We start from the raw sequence: 20229 nt of genomic DNA on the forward strand, positions 1-20229 counted from the left end.
ATTTGCTCATATCCACCCTAGTACAGTGCCTGGAAAATAGTAAGTCCTTAACAAGTACCGCAATTACTATTATTATCTTTATATCCTATTACTTCCCCCTATCTGAAATTTACTATGTGTCTGTCTCCTTTACTAATTGTAAGCATCTTAAGAGCAAGAATCGTGTCTACTTGTTCTATTTTATTCTTCCAAATACTTAATATAGTGTTCTATCAATCAAGCAATGGTATTTATTGAGCATTTACTGTGTCCAGAACCCTGCACTAAGTGCTTGGGAGAGTACATTGTAACAGAGTTGGTAGACATATTCTCTGCCCACAATGAGCTTAGAGTCTACAGTGGAAGAGAGACATTAACATAAATAAGTAAATTATGAATCCGAGGACATAAGTGCTGAGGGGTTGAGGCAGGGATGAATAAAATTTACAAATCCCAGTGTAAGGGTGACACAGAAAAGAGATAGAGAAGAGGAAATGAGGGCTTTATCAGGGAAGGCCTTTTATTGGAGATGTGCTTTTATTAAACACAACATTTACAGAAACAGGGTGTCCTAGTGGTTAGAGCCCAGGCCTAGGAGTTAGAAGGACATGAGTTCTATCCCTGGCTCTACCACTTTTCTGCTGTGTGACCCTGGGCAAGTCCCTTTACTTCTCCGTGCCTCAGTTACCTCAACTGTAAAATGGGGGTTGAGACTGTGAGCCCCATATGGGGAAGGGACTGTGTCCAACTAGATTTGCTTGTATGTGTGCCAGAGCTTAGTACAGTGCTTAGCACATAGTAAGCGCTTATCAAATACCATCTTATTTTTATTAGATTATATTGATCAATCAGTCTTATCTATTGAGCACTTACAGTATGCAGAGCACTATACTAGGTGCTTGGGATATCGAAAGGTATTAATAATAATAATGACATTTATTAAGTGCTTACTATGTGCAAAGCACCACTGGGAAGGTTACAAGGTGATCAGGTTGTCCCACAGGGGGCTCACAGTCTTAATCCCCATTTTACAGATGAGGTAACAGAGACACAGAGAAGTTAAGTGACTTGCCCAAAGTCACACAGCTGACAATTGGCAGAGCCAGGATTTGAACCCATGACCTCTGACTCCAAAGCCCATGCTCTTTCCACTGAGCCATGCTGCTTATCTATTGAAGCGACAGAGACTGTGGCAGCTCCCTGAGGATAGACCATAGAAGCAGTGTGACTCTGGAAAGTGCATGGGCTTGGGAGTCAGAAATAATGGGTTCTAATCCCACTCCACCACTTGTCAGCTGTGTGACTTTGGGCAAGTCATTTAACTTCTCTGTGCCTCAGTTCCCTCATCTGTAAAATGAGGAGTAAGACTGAGCTACACAGTAAGCGCTCAATAAATACAATTGAATGAATGAACGTGGGACAACTTGATTACCTTGTATCCCCTCTAGCTCTTAGAACAGTTCTTGGCAGGTAGTAAGTGCTTAACAAATACCAGAATCATTATTATTTGGAGTGAATTCCCGTGCTTTGGGAGGAGGGGGGCTTAAAACTACCTTCTCCCTGGACTCTTTGCCAAACCTACCTTGAGAGGCCCCCCAAACTGCTGGCTCTTGCCTAGAAATGTAGGCAAAGAGGTGACAATTTAGAAGTCAAGTTCCTTTTTCCAGAATTGTTGTTGAAACCACTGGAGGCATATCTGGTGCTCAGTGACTTGTCTAGAGTTTACATTTTCAGTACATTAATGCGGAAGAGGATTACATGTGATTTGAGGGGCTTTGGCACTATCAAACAAAAGATAACTTGGAATCAGATCTTTGATCCTTTCTAATTTAGATGCTCTTTCGTGTTCCCTGGGTCTATTAGAGCAATAATGAAGTAAAGTATTAATTACTTTACTAATTAAGTAAAGTATTACTTTACTAATTAAAGTAGTAAAGTAAATGGACACAGAACAAGGGGACAATTTAAATTACTATAGAAGGATAATAACACTTTGTTATTATAGAGTGGAATATGTATTTGGTGCTTTATTCTATTTATTGTTTTACCATGGGCTAGGTCATGAGATCATGCTAATGTGTTACTTCTACTATGTGCAATAAAGGGAAGATCATTAGTTAAAAAGAAACTCTTGTGAAAAGAATACTCGGTCATATACCCAGGGAATTAAAGCATGATGTTTGCTTTTTTACAGGTTTTATCTGATTAGTGGAGGTGTTCCTTTTATTATATGTGGAATTACAGCTGCAACTAACATCAAGAATTATGGGACTGAAGGGGATGATGCATCATAGTAAGTAGACGGCAATAATATTATTAACAATCAGGGTACAAGTTACCAAATGTTCACCTTCTGTCCAGGCCTCTGCACCGCACTGGAATAGATGCAAGCTAGTCAGATCAGATGTGTTCCTATTCCACAAAGGGCTCACAGTCAAACAGGGAAGAAGAACAGAATGGGTATTTTATCCCCTTTTAAAAAAAAAAGAGGAAACAGAGGAATGAAAAAACATAAAGTGACTTACCTAAGATTGAACAGCAGGCAAGTGGAGGAGCCAGGATAAGAACCCATATCTGTTGACACCCAGTCAAGGGTGTCTTTCTTTCTGTTAGGCCACAAAATTGAGCTCAAATAATGTGGACTGCAAAGAGTGGAAAATCTCTAGAAAGGGGCAATCTTTGAAACTCCAGGGATTTGAATAAAAATAATAATAATAGTAATAATAATAATGGTATTTGTTAAGCGCTTACTATGTGCCAGGCACTGTACTAAGCACTGGGGTGGATATATGCAAATCGGATTTGACACAGTCCCTGTCCCACTTGGGGCTCACAGTCTCAATCCCCATTTTACAGATGAGGCACCTGAGGCACAGAGAACTGAAGTGACTTGCCCAAGGTCACACAGCAGACCAGTGGCAGAGCCGGAATTAGAACCCAGGTTTTCTGACTCCAGGCCTGTGCTCTTTCCATTAGGCCATGATGCTTTTCTTATGTTAATAACAATAATAATGATAATAATAATAAAGACTGCAGAATGTTGGATTGGAAGGCACTAGCTATGGTATTGGTCTGGGTGTGTCCTTTGAGAGGGGCTCCAGTTCTCAGAAATGGCCCCAAATAATAATAATAATAATAATGATAATAACTGTGGTATTTCTTAAGCGCTTTCTATGTGCCAAGCACTGTACTAAGCTCTGGGGTAGATACAAGCAAATCAGGTTGTACATAGTCCCTGTCCCACATGGGGGTCACAGTCTTAATCCCCGTTCTCTAGATGAAGTACCTGAGGCCCAGAGAAGTGAAGCAACTTGCCCAGGGTCACGCAGCAGATAAGCAGCATGGCTTAATAGAAAGCACATGGGCTTAGGAGCCAGAGGTCATAGGTTCTAATCCCGGCTCTGCCACTTGTCAGCTATGTGACTTTGGGCAAGTCACTGAACTTCTCTGTGCCTCAGTTACCTCATCTGTAAAATGGGGATTAAGACTGTGAGCCCCACGTGGGACAACCTGATAACCTTGTATCTATCCCAGTGCTTAGAACAGTGCTTGGCACATAGCGCTTAACAAATACCATTATAATTATTATTATAATTGTGTGACAGAGCTGATATTAGAACCCAAGTCTTTCTGAATCCCAGGTCCGTGCTCTATCCACTAGCCAGGCTATCAGATGCAGATATTTCTATATTGCAATACTCATTTTTGTAGAGCGATAAGCTAATCAAGGTCTCAACTCCCTCAATTTTGCTTTACCTAATGATGGATACCTTAGGATGGCAGGAACACAAATGCTTTCAGTTCTTCTACAAGGAAGATGTATTATAGGTGGTAACCCCCAGGGTCTCAAGGTCGACACCCTAGAATTTCTTACCCATAGCTCTGGGCTGGGAGCTTTGCCATTGGATGAGTCCCTGCCATTTCTGTCCAGTCTCTTGACCACCTGTGTATCAACATGCATCGAGCGGCATGAATATGTATTGACGTAACTTTGCTGCATTCACAGAGCCTGGAGAATTAGCTACTTAAAATTTCAAGAGCCTCATGTCAGCAGTTTCTTTGTGAGGAGAAAGAGCCAGATTCCCAGGAATCAGAGAAGATTGAGGTAGAGGTGGAGGGCAGTGGGGTGAGGTGAGAAGGAAAGGAAGAAGGAAAAAGAGATAGAAAGCACAAGGGGAGGGAAATGAGAGGCTCTTCAATAGATTGATCAAAAGTTTGAATGTCAAGAAGAAGCATGACAGTGAATAGAGCATGGGCCTGAGAGTCGAAGGACCTGGGTTCTAATCCCAGTTCTGCCACATGACTGCTTTGCTACCTTGGGTTTAACTTCTCTGAGCCTCATTTACTTCATCTGCAAAAGGAGGATTAAGAATGTGAGCCCTTTGTGAGACGGGGATTGTGTTCAATCTGATTAACTTGTACCTATCTGTGTTTAGAGCAATGCTTGGCACATAGTAAGCGCTTAACAAGTACCATTATTATTAAAAAGGGATCAGTCAATCAGTCATTCAAATTTACTGAGTGCTCACTGTGCGTTCAGAGCACTGTACTAATCTCTGGGGAGAGTGCAATACAACAATAAACAGACACATTCCCTTCCCACAGGAATTTACAGTCTAGAGGGGGAGACAAATATTACTATAACTCAATTTATGGGTATGTGCATAAATTCTGAGGGGCTGAGGGTGGGATGAATAAAAGGATCAGGGTGATTTGGACTCCAGCTGGAAAAGGAATGAGGGAGGAATTTCCTGCCTGGGCTCTGGAGTCAGAGGTCATAGGTTCAAATGACAGCTCTGCCAATTGCCAGCTGTGTGACTTTGGGCAAGTCACTTAACTTCTCTGTGCCTCAGTTCCCTCATCTGTAAAATGGGGATTAAGACTGTGAGCCCCCCGAGGGACAACCTGATCACCTTGTAACCTCCCCAGCGCTTAGAACAGTGCTTTGCACATAGTAAGTGCTTAATAAATGCCATCATTATTATTATTTATTATTTACCAACTCTGTTGCATTATACTCTCCCAAACTGAGAAGCAGTGTGGCCTAATGAAGGCGCCCAGGCCTGAGAGACAGAGGATCTGGGTTCTAGTTCCAGCTCTGCCACTTGTCTAATATGTGGCCTTGAGCTGGTCGCTTGACGTCCCTGTACCTTGTTTTGCTCATCGGTAAAATGGGGATTAAGACTTTGAGCCCTATTGGGACAGAGACCATGTCCAACCTGTTTATCTTGTATCTGCCCTAGTGCTTAGTACAGTGCCTGTCGCAAAGTAAATACTTAACAAATGCCATTTTTTAAAAAGAGTATTTAGTACAGTACTCTGCAAACAGTAAGCACTCAATCAACCGATCGTATTTATTGAGCGCTTACTGTGTGCAGACCACTGTACTGAGTGCTTGGGAAGTACAAGTTGGCAACATACAGAGACAGTCCCTACCCAGCAGTGGGCTCACAGTCTAGAAGGGGGAGACAGAGAACAAAACCAAACATATTAACAAAATAAAATAAATAGAATAGATATGTACAAGTAAAATAAATAAATAAATAGAGTAATAAATATGTACAAACATATATACATATATACAGGTGCTGTGAGGAAGGGAAGGAGGTAAGACGGGGGATGGAGAGGGGGACGAGGGGGAGAGAAAGGAGGGGGCTCAGTCTGGGAAGGCCTTCTGGAGGAGGTGAGCTCTCAGTAGGGCCTTGAAGGGAGGAAGAGAGCTAGCTTGGCGGACGTTGGAAGGGAGGGCATTCCAGGCCAGGGGGATGACGTGGGCCAGGGGTCGACGGCGGGACAGGAGAGGACGAGGCACGGTGAAGAGATTAGCGGCAGAGGAGTGGAGAGTGTGGGCTGGGCTGTAGAAGGAGAGAAGGGAGGTGAGGTAGGAGGGGGCGAGGTGATGGAGAGCCTTGAAGCCCAGGGTGAGGAGTTTCTGCCTCAGTAAATAATACTAATAATAACAATTGTGGTATTTGTTAAGCCAGGCACTGTACTAAGCGCTGAGGTGGATACAAGCCAATTGGGTTGGACACAGTTCCTGTCCCATGCGGGGCTCACAGTCTGAATCCCCATTTTACAGATGAGGTAACCGTGGCCCAGAGAAGTGAAGTGACTTGCCCAAGGTCACACAGCAGACAAGTGGCAGAGCTGGGATTAGAACTCGTGACCTTCTGACTCCCAGGCTTGTGCTCTGTCCACTACGCCAATAACTGAAGCATGTCACTTTTTTTGAACTTCTCACACACTAAATATAGCACAACTGCACCCAGGAATGGCTTAATAAAAGTTCTTACTACTACTACTGCTTCTACTACTCGTACATTATTTCTGCTGCTGTTTTTGGCTCTGTTACTAAGGAGGCAAGGTTTTCCTCAGTGACATTTATTCATCATCAAGCTTTGATTTATTTAGCAACTGAAGAAGGAGAAAAAGATTTCAAAATCACCCTGTGTAAAAATAAAACAAAATGCATATACTCTATGTGGCACTAATTACATTTTAATGATATACCTGGACATATAAAGCAGAGATATTTTGCGAATCTTTTGAGGATAACTGTAGCAACATATGGTGAAAATCCATATGTTATAATTTTTTAGGCGCTTGGAATATCTTGCAATTGTGAGAAGCAGTGTGGCCTAGAGGAAAGAGTTTGGATCCGGGAGGCAGAGGACCGGCTAATTGCTTGCTGGGTGACCCTGGACAAGTCACTTAACTTCTCCATGCCTCAATGACCTCATCTGTAAAATGGGGATTAAACCCTTCACCTTCCAATTTAGTCAGTCAATTTTTTTGAATAGTTACTGTGTAAAGACCACTGTACTAAGTGTTTGGTAAAGTACAATAGCGTAGAGCTGGCAGACACATTCCCTGCTAACACAATAATAATAATAATAATAATAATAATGGTATTTGTTAAGCGCTTACTATGTGCCAAGCTATGTTCTAAGCGCTGGGGTAGATAAAACGTACTCAGGTTGTCATTCATTCATTCAATCGTATTTATTGAGCGCTTACTGTGTGCAGAGAACTGTACTAAGTGCTTGGAAAGTACAATTTGGCAACAGATAGACACAGTCCCTACACAATAATGGGCTCACAGTCTAGAAGGGGGAGACAGTAGACAGGTTTCAATGCCATCAAAACAGATAAATAGAATTATAGATATATAAACATCATTAATAAAATAGAGTAATTACTATGTATATTTGTATATGTATAAGTGCTGTGGGGAGGGGAAGGGGGAAGGGCAGAGGGAGGGAGTGGAGGAGTGGGGAGGGGAGGAGGAGCAAAGGAAAAAGGGAGGGCTCAGTCTGGGAAGGACTCCTGGAGGAGGTGAGCTCTCAGTAGGGCTTTGAAGGGAAGAGAGCTAGGTCGGTTGATGTGGGGAAGGAGGGCATTCCAGGCCAGGGGAAGGACGTGGGCTGGGGCGAGAACAAGGCCCATTGAGGAGGTTAGCGGCAGAGGAGCGGAGGGTGCAGGCTGGGCTGTAGAAGGAGAGAAGGGAGTTGAAGTAAGAGTGGGCAAGGTGCTGGAGAGCTTTGAAGCTAATAGAGAGGAGTTTTTGCTTCATGCAAAGGTTGATAGGCAACCACTGGAGATTTTCGAGAAGGGGAGTGACATGCCCAGAGTGTTTCCATAGAAAGATAATCCAGGCAGCAGAGTGAAATATAAACTGAAGGGGGAAGAGACAGGAGGATGGGAGATCAGAAAGGAGGCTAATGCAGTAATCCAGTCGGGATAGGATGAGAGATTGAACCAACAAGGTGGCGGTTTGGATGGAGAGGAAGGGGCAGAACTTGGTGATGTTGTGAAGGTGAGAACAGCAGGTTTTGGTGACGGATTGGATGTGTGGGGAGAATGAGAGAGCTGAGTCAAGGATGACACCAAGGTTGCGGGCTTGTGAGCTGGGAATGATGGTAGTCCTGTCCCCAGTGACGGGAAAGTCAGGGAGAGGACAGGGTTTGGGAGGGAAGATAAGGAGCTCAGTCTTGGATATGTTGAGCTTTAGGTGGTGGGCGGACATCCAGGTGGAAATGTTCTGAAGGCAGGAGGAGATACGAGCTTGGAGGGAGGGAGAGAGAACAGGGGAGGAGATGTAGATACGGGTGTCATCTGCATAGAGATGATAGCTGAAGCCGTGGGAGCGAATGAGTTCACCAAGGGAGTAAGTGTAGATAGAGAACAGAAGGGGACCAAGAACTGACCCTTGAGGAACCCCTACAGTAAGGGGATGGGAGGGGGAGGAGGAGCCCTCAAAGGAGACTGAGAATGAACGACCAGAGAGATAAGAGGAGAGCCAGGAGAGGACAGAGTCTGTGAAGCCAAGGTTGGATAGCATGTTGAGGAGAAGGGGGTGGTCCATAGTGTCGAAGGCAGCTGAGAGGTTGAGGAGGATTAGGATAGAGTAGGAGCCATTGGATTTGGCAAGAAGGAGGTCATTGGTGACCTTTGAGAGGGCAGTTTTGGTGGAGTGTAGGGGACAGAAGCCACATTGGGCTCACGCTTTTAATCCCCATTTTCCAGGTGAGGTAACTGAAGCCCAGAGAAGCTAAGTGACACACAGCAAAGAAGTGGTGGAGCTGGGATTTGAACCCACGTCCTCTGACTCCCAAGCCCATGCTCTTTCCACTAAGCCACGCTGCTTCTCTAGTCTAGAGGGGGAGACAGACATTAATATAGAGAAATTATAGTTATATATATGTAATAATAGTAATAATAATAATGGTACTTTTTAAGCACTTACTATGTGCAGGCATTGTGCTAAGCACTGGAGTTGGATACAAGCAAATTGGGATGGGCGTAGTACCTGTCCCATGTGGGGCTCACGGTCATTCATTCATTCATTCATTCAATCGTATTTATTTAGTGCTTACTGTGTGCAGAGCACTGTACTAAGCGCTTGGGAAGTACAAGTTGACAACACTTAGAGATGGTCCCTACCCAACAACGGGCTCACAGTCTAGAAGGGGGAGACAGACGACCAAACAAAACATGTGGACAGGTTTCAAAATCGTAAGAACAAATAGAGTTATAGCTATGTGCACATCATTAACAAAATAAATAGAATAATAAATATGTACAAGTAAAACAGAGTAATAAATCTGTACAAACATTCATTCAATCGTATTTATTGAGCACTTACTGTGTGCAGAGCACTGTACTAAGTGCTTCGGAAGTACAAGTTGGCAACACATAGAAATGGTCCCTACCCAACAATGGGCTCACAGTCTAGAAGGGGGAGACAGACAACAAAACAAAATATATTAACAAAATAAAATAAATAGAATAGTAAATATGTACAAGTAAAATAAATAGAGTAATAAATCTGTAAAAACATATATACAGGTGCTGTGGGGAGGGGAAGGAGGTAGGGCGGGGGTATGGGGAGGGGGAGAGGAAGGAGGGGGCTCAGTCTGGGAAGGCCTCCTGGTGGAGGTGAGCTCTCAGTAGGGCTCTGAAGGGAGGAAGAGAGCTAGCTTGGCAGATGTGCGGAGTGAGGGTAGAGAAGCAGTGTGACTCAGTGGAAAGAGCACGGGCTTTGGAGTCAGAGGTCATGGGTTCAAGTCCTGGCTCTGCCAATTGTCAGCTGTGTGACTTTGAGCAAGTCACTTAACTTCTCTGTGCCTCAGTTCCCTCATCTGTAAAATGGGGATTAAGACTGTGAGGCCCCCGTGGGACAACCTGATCACTTTGTAACCTCCCCAGCGCTTAGAACAGTGCTTTGCACATAGTAAGCACTTAATAAATGCCATCATTATTATTATTATTGTTATTCCAGGCCAGGGGGAGGACGTGGGCCGGGGGTCGATGGCGGGACAGGTGAGAACAAGCCAGAGTGAGGATGTTAGCGGCAGAGGAGCGGAGGGTGCGGGCTGGGCTGTAGAAGGAGAGAAGGGAGGTGAGGTAGGAGTGGGTGAGGTGATGGAGAGCCTTGAAACTGAGAGTGAGGAGTTTTTGCTTGATGCATAGGTTGACTGGTAGCCACTGGAGATTTTTGAGAGGGGAGTAACATGTCCAAAGCATTTCTGCACAAAGATGATCCGGGCAGCAGCATGAAATATAGACTGAGGTGGGGAGAGACAGGAGAATGGGAGATCAGAGAGGAGGCTGATGCAGTAATCCAGTCGGGATAGGATGAGAGATTGAACCTGCAAGGTAGCAGTTTGGACAGAGAGGAAAGGGCAGATCTTGGTGATATTGCGGAGGTGAGACTGGCAGTCTCAATCCCCATTTTACAAATGAGGTAACTGAGGTCCAGAGAAGTGAAGTGAGTTGCCCAAGATCCCACAGCAGACAAGACTTGGGATCATAACCTCTGACCTTCTGATTCCCAGGTCCTTGCTCTACCCACTAGGCCACACTGTGCTGTGGGACTGGGGGAGGGGTGAATAAAGCGTGCATATCCAAGTGTGAGGGTGATGCAAAGGGTGTGGGAGAAGAGGAAATTATTCTTCGAACCCTATGTGGGACAAAGAATGTGTCCAACCTGATAAACTAGTATCTACCCCAGTGCTTAGAACAATGCCTGAGATATCTTATCTTACGCTGTCGAATGGTCTCCGACCCAGAGCGACACCATGGACACATCTCTCCCAGAATGCCCCACCTCCATCTGCAATCATTCTGGTAGTGGATCTATAGAGTTTTTTCAGTAAAAATCCAGAAGCTGTTTACCATCGCCTCCTTTTGTGTAGTAAACTAGAGTCTCCACCCTCAACTCTCTCCCGTGCCACTGCTGCCCAGCACGGGTAAGATTTGACTTGTAGCAGATTGCCTTCCACTCGCTAGCCACTGGCCAAGCTAGGAATTGAATGGGTAGGCCTCTACTTGATTCTCCCTCCCATAGCTGAGAATGGTAAAGTACTGGAAACTCCCCAGTGTGACCCTGAGAGGTTCCTTGAGTTATAGTAAGTGCTTAACAAATACCATAAAAAAAAATCACTGAAAGAGATAGGAATTTAAAACCACATGTTAAACTTTGGCAAGGACTTTTAAAATGAAAACTAAAATTTCTTAGATACAGACAGGTTGAGGCCAGTATGTGGCTAATTCAGCCCCCTCCACAAAAAGGTAAAAGAGAGATGTAGGCTTGAGTGATTCATATCGACTCCTTACATTGATGAAATTCACCGGGAAATTGCTTTCCTCACACTTTTTTATGGCATTTGTTAAGCACTTACTATGTGCCAGACCCTGTAGGATGCAGTAGGGTAGATAAAAGCTAGTCAAGTTGGACCCTGTCCCTGTCCCACAGGGGGCTCACAATTCATTCATTCATTCAGTTGTATTTATTGAGCACTTACTGTGTGCAGAGCACTGTAAAAAACGCTTGGGAAGTACAAGTTGGCAACATATAGAGACGGTCCCTACCCAACAACAGGCTTATGGTCTAGTAGCGGGAGACAGACAACAAAGCAAAACAATCTTAATCCCTGTTTTACAGATGAAGTAACCAAGGCATAGAGACTTGCCCTAAGTGACACAGCAGACAAGTGGCAGAGCCGGGATTAGAACCCAGGTCCTTCTGACTCCCAAGCCTATTCTCTGTCCACTAGGCCATATTCCTTCTCTGTGTCTTCACTTTGTAAGTGGAACCAGTCTAAGTGGGAGGAAAGCAATCAATTCATTGTATTTATTGAGCATTTATTCAAGACAGAACACTGTACTAAGCATTAAGTACAGTAGAGTTAGTAGCACTTAAGGAGCCAGTAGGAGGGATCGGTAATGGCCCAGATTGTCCAGCATTTTTTCATGGAAACATCCTTTTTTCTCCAAAGCCCCTAGGACACCAATCTGAACATCAGTGATTGGGTCTGTGTATAAAGTAATAAAGAACACTGACCCATAGCAGCCAGAGAATAGACATTGAAACAGGTTTCCATTGAACCAAAGGACTGAATTTCAAAGAGATATGTTTTTGAAGTGTCCTCTCACCAAGAGACTCCGCAGAGAGGGCATCTTGGGGCTTAATGTGCAGAGCCGTGGGCTAAGTGCTTGGCACCATCGTAGTGGAAGACAACAGTGTGGAAAGAGCACGGGCTTTGGAATCAGAGGTCATGGGTTCAAATCCTGGCTCCGCCAATTGTCAGACATGTGATTTTGGGCAAGTCACTTAACTTCTCTGTACCTCAGTTACCTCATCTGTAAAATGGGGATTAAGACTGTGAGCCCCCCCGTGGGACAACCTGATCACCTTGTAACTTCCCCAGCACTTAGAACAGTGTTTTGCACATAGTAAGCACTTAATAAATGCCATTATTATTATTATCCCTGCCCTCAGAGAGTTTATGATCTAAAGGGGGAGATGGATCCAAAATGATTTACAATTAAGAGGAGGAAGAGACTGGAAGGATGAATTTGAGTAAGCGTTTAAATAGCAGACGATGTTCATTTAATTCGGTTGTATTTATTGAGCATTTACTGTGTACAAAGCACTGTACTAAGCACTTGTGCAGAAGTGCTGCACAGTTCTGGAGGTGATGTACAAATGTGAGGGGTGGGAATTGGACAGGTAAGACAGGGAAAGAAAAGTCAATCAGGGAAAGCTTCTTGGAGGTGGGACTTAAGAAGGCCTTTGAAGATGGGGCAAGCTGTTGTCTAGTGGATCTCAAGGAAGAGGAAAAAAGGGTTGGGAGTGGGAGAGTTGAGGACAAGCACAAGGAGCAGGCTAGCTTGAGAGTTGTGGAGATTTCATTTAAAGAAGAAAACCCAGAGAGCTGCCAATACGCTCCAGTCCCCTTCCTTTTTCTTTTTTAAATGGCTTTTGTTACTCACTTAATATGTGCCAGGCACTGTAATAATAATAATAATAATGTTGGTATTTGTTAAGTGCTTACTATGTGCCAAGCACTGTTCTAAGCACTGGGGGGGGATACAAGTTCATCAAGATTGTCCCACGTGAGGCTCCCAGTCTTAATTCCCATTTTACAGATGAGAGAACTGAGGCACAGGGAAGTTAAGTGACTTGCCCAAAATCACACAGCTGACAAGTGGTAGAGTCGGGATTAGAACCCATGACCTCTGACTCCCAAGCCCGTGCTCTTTCCACTGAGCCACACTGCTTCTTAAGCACTGGGGTAGATACAAGCTAATCAGGTTGGACACAGTCTCGGTCCCATAAAAGGCTTACAGTCCTAATCCCCATTTTACAGGTGAGAGAACAAACTGAGGCACAGAGAAGTGAAGAGACTTGCCCATGGTCCCACAGCAGGGAAGGGGTGGAGCTAGGGGATTAGAGCCGAGATCCTTCTGACTCCAAGGCCCATGCTCTATCCACTGGCCACGCTGCTTCTCTAAGCATAAATTCCAAGTATAAATCCCTGATCTTATAATAATAATAATAATTCATTCAATCATATTTATTGAGCACTTACTATGAGCAGAGCACTGTACTAAGCACTTGGGAAGTACAAGTCGGCAACATATAGAGACAGTCCCTACCCAACAATGGGCTCACAGCCTAGAAGGGGGAGACAGGCAACAAAACAAAACATGTAGACAGGTATCAAAATCGTCAGAACAAATAGAATTATAGCTATATGCACATCGTTAACAAAATAAATAGAATAGTAAATATGTACAAGTAAAATAAATAGAGTAATAAATCTGTACAAATTTATGCAAGTTCTGTGGTGAGGGGAAGGAGCTTCCTCCTGAGGGGGCAATGGGGAGGAGGAGAGGAAAAAGGGGGCTCAGTCTGGGAAGGCCTCCTGGAGGAGGTGAGCTCTCAGTAGGGCTTTGAAGGGAGGAAGAGAGCTATAATAATAATATTATAATAATAATAATGAGAGCTATAATAATGGTGGTATTTCTTTAGCGCTTACTATGTGCCAAGCACTGGTACAATGAAGGACCGTCCACTAATTCATCCTTTCAAATGGATTATTTTAGCATCCTTCTAGACTGTAAATTTGTTGTGGGCAGGGAACATTTCTACCAGTTCTATTGTACGGTACTCTCCCAAGCGCTTCCTATAGTGTTCTGCATTCAGTAAGTGCTCAATAAGTACTATTGTCGATGATGATGATATAATCATAGTACTGAGAAGCAACATGGCTCAGTGGAAAGAGCACAGGCTTTGGAGTCAGAGGTCATTGGTTCAAATCCCGGCTCTGCGGCTTGTCAGCTGTGTGATTTTTGGCCAGTCACTTCACTTCTTTAGGTCTCAGTTCCCTCATCTGTAAATTGGGGATGAAGCCTGTGGGACAACCTGATCACCTTGTATCCTCCCAAGTGCTTAGAACAGTGCTTTCTTGCACATAGTAAGTGCTTAATAAATGCCATCATTATTATTATTATTATTACTGTACTTAGCATTTGCGAGACCATAACAAAATACATACCCCTGCCCTTGAGGAGATTAGGATCTGATGGACAGGACTAGGAGTCATAAATTGTGTAGAATCCCGTGGTGAAGATTTACCTGGCGCCTGCTGAGATCTAGTGCTTAGTACAGTGCTCTGCACACAGTAAGTGCTCAATAAATACGATTGAATGAATGAATGAGTCATCTCACATCAGGATTATTTTAGCCACTTGAACTGGCTTTTTTTTGGTATTTGATAAGCACTTTCTGAATAGCAAGGACTGTGCTAAATGCTGGGGTGGGTACAGAAGGAGAATTAGCATGACATGGTGGATAGAGCACAGGCCTGGGAGTCAGAAGTCATGGGCTCTAATCCCGGTTCTGCCGTGTATCTGCTGTGTGACCTTGGGCAAGTCACTTTAATTATCTGGGCCTCAGTTACCTCATCTGTAAATTGGGGATTAAGAGTGTGAGCCCCATGTGGGACAGGGACTGTGTCCAACCTGATTACCTTGCATAATAATAATGATGATGGTATTTATTAAGCACTTACTATGTGCAAAGCACTGTTCTAAGCACTTGGGAGGTTACAAGGTGATCAGGTTGTCCCACCAGGACACTGGGCTCACAGTCTTAATCCCCATTTTACAGATGAGGTAACTGAGGCACAGAGAAGTTAAGTGACTTGCCCAAAGTCACACAGCGGACAGTTGTCAGAGCCGGGATTTGAACCCATGACCTCTGACTCCAAAGCCCTGGCTCTTTCCACTGAGCCATGCTGCTTCTCTAGTATCTAGTATCTTCTTGTATCTACCCCAGTGCTTAGAACAGTGCTTGGCACAAATAAGCACTTAACAAGTACCATACTTATTAATTCATACAGCTATATTCAGATGAGACCCAGTCCTTGTCCCATGTGGGACACCCAGACTAAATCTAAATCTCACAGCAGTCTGGACAATCAGTGAATCAATTAGAGAAGCAGCATGGCCTAGTGGAAAGAGCACGGGCCTGGGAGTCAGCTGGGGTTGAATTCTAGCTCTGCTATTTGTCTGCTGTGGGACCTTGGGCAAGTCACTTAACTTCTCTGTGCCTCAGTTACAATATCTGTAAAATGGGGATTAAGACTGTGAGCCCCATGCGGGACAGGCATTGAATCCAATCTGATTAGCTAGTCTCCACCCCAGCGCTTAGACTATGAGCCCATTATTGGGTAGGGAGCTTCTCTATATGTTGACAATTTGTACTTCCCAAGCACTTAGTACAGTGCTGTGCACACAGTGAGTGCTCAATAAATATGATTGAATGAATGAATAGAGTACCTGATACATAGTAAGTGCTTAACAAATACTAGAAAAAGAAAATCAACCCATGGCATTTACTGAACGCAATGACTTTTTTTAAGCTTCTAGACTTCTACTGTAAGTTTAGATTTTGACTCCTTCACTGAAAGTAAACCGTTACTTGGCATGACAGTTTGTGTAGTCTGCCAGCCCTAGGAGTTGGAGTCTAACTCTTTTTGCCTCCTCCTGTCCTGTTTCCTCACCAGCATCTGGCCTCTCCTTCTCTTCTGTCACTCCACATCCATCCTTCTCTACCCTCCTCCTCTTGTCTAGTAATAATTATTATGGTGTTTGTTAAAGTCTTGCTCTCTGCCAAACGGTATACTAAGTACTAGAGGTGGAGAGACAGATACGGATAGAAATAAATAAACTATGGATACGGACGTAGGTGCTTTGGGGCTGGGAGGGGGAACGATTGATCGATCGACCGAATGATTGTTTTCTGGGCAGTGTTGAGACATTTTTGCCCTTTGGTCCCCCCCACAGCTGCTGGATGGCCTGGGAGCCGAGCCTGGGGGCCTTCTACGGGCCCGTGGCCTTCATCGTGCTGGTCACCTGTGTCTACTTCCTCTGCACCTATGTCCAGTTGAGACGCCACCCGGAGCGCAAGTACGAACTGAAGGAGCATCCCGAAGAGCGGCAGAGGCCAGGCGGGCTAGCCGAAGCAGGGCCCAGCCTCCCGCCGGCCCCTCGGCCTGGCCCCTCGGCCCCCTCGTCGCTTCTGGAAAACGAGCACTCGTTCAAGGCCCAGCTGCGGGCGGCGGCGTTCACCCTCTTCCTGTTTGCCGCCACCTGGACCTTCGGGGCTCTGGCCGTGTCCCAGGGCCACTTCCTGGACCTGGTCTTCAGCTGCCTCTACGGGGCCTTCTGCGTCACGCTGGGCCTCTTCGTCCTCATCCACCACTGCGCCAAAAGGGACGACGTGTGGCACTGCTGGTGGGCCTGCTGCCCTTCCCGGAGAGACGCTCCAGCCCTCGCCCCGCCGGGCGCCCCCTACCCCAAGGCTGCCGTCAACGGGGAGGCCCTCCGGCCCGGCCCGGCCGAGCCCGCTGCCCTGGGCCACCCGGCCCTGGGTTCCTGCAAACTGACCAACCTCCAGGCCGTCCAGAGCCACCCCGTCAACTGCCTGTCACCTGTGACGCCCTGCTGCGCCAAGGCGCGCTGCGAGCAGCTGATGGGGGTCGACGACGAGGACGACGAGGACGACGACGAGGACGACGCAGACCACGATGGGGCTCGTGGCCATGTGCCCGGCGAGGGCGGCTTTGGGCCCACCCCGGCCCTGAGCAGGTGCCCCAAGAGCCGAAACAAAGCACGCTACCTGAGCTGCCCCCGGGCCTCGTATGCTTACCACATCCCCTCCAGCCTGGACGGCAGCCTCCGCAGCTCGTGTGCCGACAGCCCCCGAGACGGACGCGCCCCGGGAGACCCTTACCGGCCCCTCGCCACCACCAGCCAGCCCGAGAGCGGTGACACCAGCCCCGTGGGGCTCTACAGAGGGGCTGGCTCGGCCGACGGGACCCCGGGACCTCACTTAGAGATGCAGGCCCGGAGCCGGCCTCTGCGCTTCGGGCCCGCGGGGCGCGACGGGATCCTCCAGGGCAAGCTGCTGCACGAGGCCCTCGTGTATGGCTCGGATGGGACGGGGAATATCAAAACCGGCCCCTGGAAAAACGAAACTACCGTGTAGGGCTGCGACCCGGGCCCGCCCTCCGCCAGGCTTGTCTTCGAAACCGGGGAAGATCAATCCGAGAGATCTGTACGACGGCAACCTTTTCCAGCTTTCTCTCTGCTGAGAAGGAGGCCTACCGAAGAGACGTGGCAACAGTATCCAGAATGTGAAGTGTCTGTCTGTTTCTTTGCTCGTTCATGTGCGAAAGGTTTGGAAACCTGAGAGAGGTTTGGAAAATCAACCTACACAACTGACTCTGAGACAATGTCTTTTGGTCACCCAGAATGGTATTTAGGCAGACAGGCATTTCCTTTTAAACCACTGCTTCATTGAAAAAAATCCTCCAAGACATGAAAACTTTTGTTTTTTTCTTTTCACCTGTGAACATGCTGATCTCTGCTTCTCAATTTTTTTTTTGAGCGAGCCAATTTCAGTAGGGCGTGGTTTAATATGCAAAAGCAACAGCCATAGAAATAAAGGGCAGGATTTTTTAAAACAACTGTGATCAATTTTTAGACCTCCAAAAGTGATACTGCCTCAAACGTCCTTACCATAGCGTGTGGCTTGTAAAATCACTTAATGCACAGTCTCTCCCTCCATGCTGGAGAGAAGTAATAAGTAATTGATGTCTCTGTTACATCTCCAGCATCGTACCAGTTGTGTTCTGCATGCCCCATGTCAGATATTTCATTTGCTGATGTTTTCTGGTGTTAAATGTGTTTAAAAAAAAAAGCAGTATTTTAAGAGACTGCGAAAGCCCTGTTGGTATTGCCACAGAGCATTACGAATCCACACCGATCTCCACTGGACTAGTTAAAGTGGCACGATCCCTCATCCGAGGTTATACGATAGTCTTGATAAGGGCCCACTCTAATATCTCTGTCAAGCATGCACAATCATGTTTTGTGACACTGCCATGGACTGCCAGTTGTCTCAACAAGTGTGACACACTTTCGTAAAATATGCCTTCGGAACACTCCTGTCGGCTGTTTCCCAATCACCGCTGCTCCCATCATGCAGTGTTATCATTATCTCTTAGGGGACTACAGTCATCTTTCACTAGGACCTTGACATTCTGCATTGAGTGATCATGTGAGGAATGGGGTCTTGTAGCAGCACTGATTGATGACTGTGTGTTTATTTGAAATTCCAACATCATCACATTATTGTTGTCATCATAGTTATGATTGCGTGGGAATGCCGTTCCTCCGATAAATCCCAGATGTATATGTGGTCTTCGAGTTACAGCATGGCCTAGTGGATAGAGAACGGGCCTGGGTGTCAGAAGGACCCAGGTTCTAATTCTGGCTTTGACACATGTCTTCTGTGTGACCCCAGGCAAGTCACTTCACACCTCTCAGCCTCATTACCTCATCAAGCGCGTAGTACAGTGCTCTGCACACAGTAAGCGCTCAATAAATACGATTGATCTGTAAAATGGGGATTAAGAGTGTGAGCCCCAGCTGGGACAGGCACTGTGTCCAAACTGATTACCTGGTATCTACCCCTGTGCTTGGAACAGTGCTCGGCACATAGTATGCTCTTAACGAATACCATAATCACTCTTCTTTTTATTATCATTTTCACTCAGTCACAATCATTCATTCTGTTCTAACCCAGAGCACCTGGGAGCAATGACCTTTGTTATTTCCCCCAAAAATGAGGAGGGGGAGAAGTTAGGGAGGAATTTACTTTGACTCTTCCCACCAGCACCTGGGCAGAATAAATGGACTCAGAGGGTAGATGATGATTGCAACTAGCCTTATGTAAAAGAAAAAGATTTTATTAGCGAGGAAGTAGTAGCGTAATGAACAGGTTCCAGAGGTGACCAGCATCAATCAGTCAATTAATCGATGGTGTTTAATGAACATTTTGACATTTGCTCTGGGCAGAACATTGTGCTAAGTTTTTGGTGGGAATCAGTAGTCACCATTCCTACATTATGCTTATTCTCTGAGCCCCTTATGGGCCAGGAACTTGTATACAAACTGATTAACTTCTGTCTACATCAGCACCTAATATGATGTTTGACACACAGTAAGCACTTTAAAAAAGCCAGGGTTATCGTTAACATTATTATGGTGAAAAGAGGAAAACATCCATCTCTAGCAGGATTAGCCCAACACCATAGAAATATAAGGGTATCTATTAAGTGCTTTACTATGTGTCAAGCACTATCCTAAGTGTGGGGGTAGTTCCCACATAATCAGGTTGGACACAGCCCCTGTCCCACATGGGGCTCACAGTCCAAATAGAAGAGAGAACAGGTATGGAATCCCCATCTTACAGATGAGGAAATTGAGGCCCAGAAAGGCTAAGCAACTTGCTCGAGGTCACACAGCAAGAAACAACATGGCCTCAAGGAAAAAAAACACGGGCCTGGGAGTCAGAAAGACCTACCTTCTAATCCCAGCTCCACCACTCATCTGCTGCGTGACCTTAGGTAAGTCACTTAACTTCCCTGATCCTCAGTGACCTCATCTGTAAAATGGGGATGAAGACAGTGAGCCCCATGTGGGACATAGACTTGTCCAACCCGATTAGTTTGTATCTATCCCAGTGCTTAGTACAGTGCCCGGCACATAGTAAGTGCTTAACTAATACCATTTTAACAAAACAAAACGAAAAGAAAGCGAGTGGCAGAGGCAGGATTAGAACCCAGGTCTTCTGACTCCCAGGCCCCGGCTCTTTCCACAAGGCCACAGGAATATAAGAAACTTTACTCTCAGATCCTCACATGAGCTTAGGTAGTTGACACGTTGCTTTAGAAACCAGAAGAAATCGTTGAAAAAGAAAAAAAAAACTTTGCTAGATCTCTGATGTTTTAGATCACAGTCTGTCCCTGCCAGAGTCCCTACATATTTCAACTTGGCGTCTGTCCATTTTCTTTCAGTTGCCTAGCCCCTACAGTTTGGTTGTATTTTTTT

At 45.6% G+C, this 20229-nt stretch overlaps 1 protein-coding gene across 1 annotated transcript in view; it reads left to right on the forward strand.

The window, feature by feature from the left end:
* ADGRA1 (adhesion G protein-coupled receptor A1) overlaps positions 1-18587 on the forward strand; it is a 732027-nt gene extending 713440 nt beyond the window's left edge. The window contains exons 18-19 of the mRNA XM_038744384.1: positions 2174-2272; positions 16117-18587. Coding sequence (XP_038600312.1) covers positions 2174-2272; positions 16117-17320 — 1303 coding nt within the window. The 3' untranslated portion in view covers positions 17321-18587. The remainder of the gene's footprint in view (positions 1-2173; positions 2273-16116) is intronic.
* The last annotated feature ends 1642 nt before the right edge of the window (positions 18588-20229 follow it).

This window comes from Tachyglossus aculeatus, chromosome 3, assembly GCF_015852505.1.
Source record: "Tachyglossus aculeatus isolate mTacAcu1 chromosome 3, mTacAcu1.pri, whole genome shotgun sequence".
In the NCBI taxonomy this organism is placed as follows: Eukaryota; Metazoa; Chordata; class Mammalia; order Monotremata; family Tachyglossidae; genus Tachyglossus; species Tachyglossus aculeatus.